This window comes from Haliotis asinina, chromosome 14, assembly GCF_037392515.1.
Source record: "Haliotis asinina isolate JCU_RB_2024 chromosome 14, JCU_Hal_asi_v2, whole genome shotgun sequence".
Classification (NCBI taxonomy): domain Eukaryota; kingdom Metazoa; phylum Mollusca; class Gastropoda; order Lepetellida; family Haliotidae; genus Haliotis; species Haliotis asinina.
Genome location: NC_090293.1, coordinates 43,388,204 through 43,393,902, shown reverse-complemented (window position 1 = coordinate 43,393,902; position 5,699 = coordinate 43,388,204). Strand labels below are relative to the sequence as shown.

At 43.0% G+C, this 5,699-nt stretch overlaps 1 protein-coding gene across 1 annotated transcript; it reads right to left on the bottom strand.

Annotated features, from left to right (window-relative positions):
* Positions 1 to 403: 403 nt before the first annotated feature.
* LOC137261681 (beta-1,3-galactosyltransferase 5-like) lies at positions 404 to 5,389 on the bottom strand. Its single transcript, XM_067799459.1, has 2 exons — positions 5,111 to 5,389; positions 404 to 2,976 (listed from the first exon to the last, which is right to left on the bottom strand). The coding sequence occupies exons 1-2, from the start codon at positions 5,117 to 5,119 to the stop codon at positions 1,867 to 1,869; spliced, it is 1,119 nt and encodes a 372-aa protein (XP_067655560.1). The 5' UTR covers positions 5,120 to 5,389; the 3' UTR covers positions 404 to 1,866.
* Between the last annotated feature and the right edge of the window lie 310 nt (positions 5,390 to 5,699).

The following is a 5,699-nucleotide window of genomic DNA, read 5'->3' as shown; positions in this document are numbered from 1 at the left end:
CACATCTACTCAGAGCTGGACACTTTGGCTACTGAATATGGACCAACCAATCCAGTGATCAACAGCATGTGTATCAACGCAGTTGGCATACGATGACACCTGTGAACCTAGGCATAGAGGCTGATCACCCTATCCCTATAGTCGCCTCTTACACCAAGCATGGGTTGTTGAAGAGCAATTCTAATACGGAACACGCCGATAGAGTTAGTTGTTTTTATGGTGGTAACGGCAGTAGTGGGTTTATCTTTACTGAGGCGACTTGGGGTGCTGAAATGAACAACGTTGTGAGAGTTACTTCCCTTTACGTATTTTAGTTCCACTTCATTTTGAGTCAGAGACGTTGCAGGCTTAACGAAACGAGCTACAACGCTACGTATACTGAACGGTAAAAGAAACGCAACTCTGGCATTTGTCAAGGGTTTATTGTATAGAAGACAAAAACTTACGCTTACCTTTATACATTTCATTTTGGCGAAAATTGCGTTTCTTTTATTGTTCGTTATAGTTATTTCGTTCATCTAAGCAACAATACGAAAGTTTTATCCTCCCCAAATGAGGTCAAACAACGATAAGCCCGAGGACACGAAGAACACCGATGTAGCCGCTGTGTCCCTCCTGAAACCACTGATAACCGAAAATGGATGCGGTTATTTTTTTAATTCATACTAACACCATATAAATTAATAGTGGGTATGATTTTACACCGCTTGTAACAAAATTCAAGCAATGGGAACACCAGAAATGGACTTCACACGTTGTACATGCAGGGAATCGAACCCGTATGCGTGCTAGAATGTGAAGTACATACGCTTTAACCACTGTGCTATTCACCGCCCCTAGCCGTGAAGGAGTTGGCACAATAGCTCAAAGGTTTTGTTTTCATTGAGGAACAATATGTAAAACTCATTTCTGCGTCGACTGTCGTGCGAAATTTGCTAACGACATTTTAACCCAGGTTAATTCTGTGGCTCGGGAAGCCGTAAATTCACCATGAAAACACCCTTGTCCATCTGCATTGACAGTGCAGATGCGGTAATTCAACCGTGCATGTACATAAGGCGTCTGATGCTGTCTGCAGAGGTAGTAAGTGGACATAGTTTTGTCTACTTCAGTTACTTCCACGCATAAGGCTCATGTCACCATTTTTTGGCCTTGCAATAGTTCTATCTGGCCTTGTCCAGTGCTACCACCTTCTCCTTTGTATGCATATAATTCTATGACCTTGTTTTATCGCTTTTTTATCGAATTTGTTTACTAATGCTTTTCATAAGAAACGAAGGTCCGGATCGGTGATTAGGCTCGCTAACTTGGTAAATGTCACCGAATCTCAATTGCATAGACTAATGCTAATGCTTATAATCACTGACTTATCTGCTCCAGACTTGATTATTTACAAGCTGCCTACATATACCTGGAAAACTGCTCAATGAGGCGTAAAACTAAACTCATTCATTCACTCATGCGCAAACCGAAAACCATCATCGAAGTCTTTTTGGTATTGCTTTTCCCTACTGTTAATGTAATATGACATATTATAGTATGTCATGTGTGATACCACTATAAGCTACCAGTGAGTGAGTGAGTTTAGTTGTACGTCGCACTCAGCAATATTCGAGGTATATGGCGGCGGCCTGTAAATAATCGAGTCTCGACCAGACAATCCAGTGATCAACAACATGAGCATCGATCTGCGCACTTGGGAACTGATGACATATGTCAACCAATTCAGCGAGCCTGACCATCCGATCCCGTTAGTCGCTTTTTAAGTCATCTTTTATGGCACGCATGGGTTGCCAAAGGCCTATTCTACCCTGGGACCTTCACGGGTCCTATAAGCTACCAAAGACACGTGAATCTACTTCGGTTTCATGAATCAGAACAGAGTGATTGGTCATTAAACCGTCTCCAGATCTTCTTCGCCAGTTCTGGACCAACTTTCTGTGCGACGATCTTTGTACCATTGATGTATTCACACAGTTTTGGTGGTAAATGTGTACTGTACTGCTTCTTCGTCAGACCACGATATCTAACCCCACCGATGGCGTGCGCCACAACTCCGGTGAGATGTGCATCCTCCATGTTACCGTAGGGCAAATGCTGTGCCGTCTTCAAAATCCTCAGTGCCAGATATGTCGGCATAAGATAGAAGTTGCCCTTGCAGTGCGGGGGAAACACAGGGGCTGGATATAAGGAATCGCTCACAGCGTATTTACCCTCTCTTAATACTTTGGCCACAGAAAAAAATGGCCCTATTATTGTGTTAGTCATATTCACTGACGTCAGTATGTCCAGAAACACTGGAACGTATGGGAAAGTATCTTCATCAACCTTAGAAACAAATTCCACATGTCTGCAGAATTCATACACCCACCGTATCCCCATCAAAACCTTGTATGTCAGATTGTAGTAATTCTCCTTAACAGACACATGGACAATGTCTCCATACATTCTGGATTCCCGTAGCAGTGAGCTGTCATTACCACTTAGACCAATGACAAATATGACTCGAACGGGCTTCTGTAAAAGTTTACCTCCCCATGTGTTTGTTTTGTTAATGCTGCCCCATGTGTGACGGACAGCGTTCCTCAATTCCACATTTTTCGTCACGGACAAAACGAGGAAAACAAGAAATGGATGATTACTTTCACATTGTCCTCTTGTTGCAGGCATAAACTCAAAATGAAGGGGCGTAATTCTCTCCCAACGAGGTACAAAAAACTTTTCGAAAGGGACAATGCTGTAGTGATGCATTTCGGGAATCAGATCAGGGACTTTATCGTTCGACCCTTCTAGGTAGGCTCTGCCGTTCCGTTCAATTATCGTAGATTTGACAGTCGGGACGATCTTGCGCTTACTGATAGTCCTCCTCTGAGAAAGGAAGAGCCGATTGGTGACTACAAGGGTTCCAAAGAGACTCAACGCAAACAGATGCAGCACACGTCTCCTTAACAGGAAAGCGTCACAGCGATGACGGGTCTGCAATACAGAATGAACCATTTGATATTAAAAGGGTAGATATTACAATGTGGCATAAAGAAACACATATTTCCTTTCTGATGATCGAAGTTTATTTTCCGTACAGACATGCAACTTACTTTTGTTTAAAACTTGCGCTTCTAATAAATATATTTTTAGGGGCAAAATATCCCAGGATTAAACACCTTTCCAATGTGGTTTTGCCCTTGTTTCTTGTTATAGACCATATCTTGAACATATCGCCCGAAATCAGTCGCTTTCATGCGTTTGGTATTTCTTGCATTATGTTTTCGCATTTCACACTAAAATGCGTACATGTGCCTCCAGCTGAATCCTTTGTAAGGCAGGTCATTCAAACAACGCCACACGCCGCAAAAGCGACTTGAACACTCAAAAATATGCCACGTCTAACAAATCAGCAACGAGGGATCACCGTTATTTTATTATGATCGGCGTTTCATTGAGTAGTAAATTTTTATCAGTTTTCGAGTTTCAGTGCTACTCATCGGTCAACGTTTGAGCCAAACGCGCTGTAGTGATGGCCCGGCTTGCATCGGAATGCATTGCACAGATTTTACGTCCCTTAGATAATTGTTTTTCTTTCAAAACATTAACTAAGCAATACAATAATAACGATGTAAGGAACAATTCCACCATCAGATCGGAAACAGATTGTTTCAAAATGGAATTCGAATCGTTGATGGCTATCGTCATCACATTTTAACAACAGGCCCGAATGTTGAATTCTGTGACACAAGGATGTTAAATCTGTTAAACGTTTTACACCGCACTCGCTATTTCCGATACAAGCGGCGGTATGCAAATGATCCAGACTGGATGAACAATTCCTTGATCGACAGCATCGATCACTGCAATTGGAATACGATGATATGTTTCGACCATGGCCCCGTTTCACAAAACTCTCGTAAGCCTAAGGTCTCGTAACTTTTCCCGTAGCCTTTGCACCTCCTATGTTACAGTATGCCAGGTACAAATGACACCTGGCTTGAACACTCCATCTTCTTCGATGGTCGATCTTATTTGGTCGCTTTGTAGGTACAGCAGTTGAGGTGCTGGGGATACAGTCTACGGCAGGCCCTCGTGTAACTAGAGATAGCGAGATCCGTGAAAAAGGAAGGGAGGTAACTCTCAACAGAAATGGATTTTTTTTTCGCAGTTGGGTTGACGATTGTCAAGCAAATAAGCGAGTCTGATCCTCTTAGTCTCCCTTAACAGCTTGCTTGGGTTACTGAAGGTTTTCTACAAGGATGCTGAGAGCTGCATGTCTATACAATTACAGATGGCCAACTGGCTGAAGCGTTGCCACGACGACGGACAGGGTTCGGATCCTCACATAAGGTGTGTGGACCCCTCATCCGGTGTTCCCTACGTGAAACTCTTCAGGTATTACTAAAAGCGTTAACACTTTTTCACTCACTAAAATTATCATTAAACAACAATACAACTACGTTAAGTTCAGTGTAAAACTAAACTCGCTTAACCCGAGCCTAACAGCTTTAGAGTACTTTGGTTAGGGACCGTTCGCAACTACAGGACAGCGAACTGGGGATAGCGATGGGGTTGTAGTCGATGATCCGAACGGGGTGAGTCACTCATCTTTGTTTTTATGAGGTTTGGAGTCATCATTTCTGTACAGATGTATTGATTAGGGGTGGTGTGTGTGTGTGTGTGAATTTGTGTGTGTGTGTGTGTGTGTGTGTGTGTGTGTGTGAGTGTGTGTGTTTGAGTGTGAGTGTGAGTGTGTGTGCGGGTGTGTGTGAGTGTGGGTGTGCGAGTGTGTGTGTGTGTGAGTGAGCGTGGGGTCTGGGAGGGGGAGGGGAGATGTCATGTGTCACTGCTTATGTACCTGCAATACAGGGCGTCACTTACTTTGTACGAAAAGTTTAGGTTGCGACATCACCTTCTCCACTACCATCACTACCATCACCTACCTCACCACCTTTTCAAGCCCGATGTTAGTCCGATGTTTACACCCGTGGTGAAACTCACGTGCACATTAGGACCAACGTAGGATTCGTACACATACATCCTTCAACTCAACAAGACTCTAAAACAAACTAAAACAAACATAACATGGCTCCCTCATTCCCATACAATTGTAAAATATATTTACCTTGGCCATGGCTTCGGGAGAGAACAGCTGACTGCTTACACCAAACAATGTCTTAACATGTAATTGTCTCACGTCTCTAACTGGCAACACAAAGCAGGTAGATGAAGATGTGTTCGAGAGTTATCGTCCGACATCCAGAACTGATCCAGGAACTGTACAGGTCAATATGAATCACTGTATTAATCTACCAGTGCCGAGGATGGCTTATATGAGTCATAAAATGTGCGTAGACACTAACTGAATAAGCGCCAAGCGCGATGAAGTGTGTATATATGACTTGTCCACCCCCATGGTAGAAATGAATTGATCTAAACACATGGCCTACCGGGTAACTTTAAAAATAAATTTGCATGTGCTGTACGCTTGGCATGCGGCCTTCAGTGAATGCACGCATATGAGAAATTGACATGTTTGTTCGAAACAGCTGTTCTCTGTGACAGCTTCGTAGGCGTTTCAACGGCGAGCAGAAGTGTCCTACAAACACAGAAAGTTACTAAATCTGTTTGTGTAGTAAGTTGTTTCTTCAGTTCTTTTGTCAACTCTCGAAGACCAAACTAAAAAATGCAATAACAGACTGTAATCAGGGTAT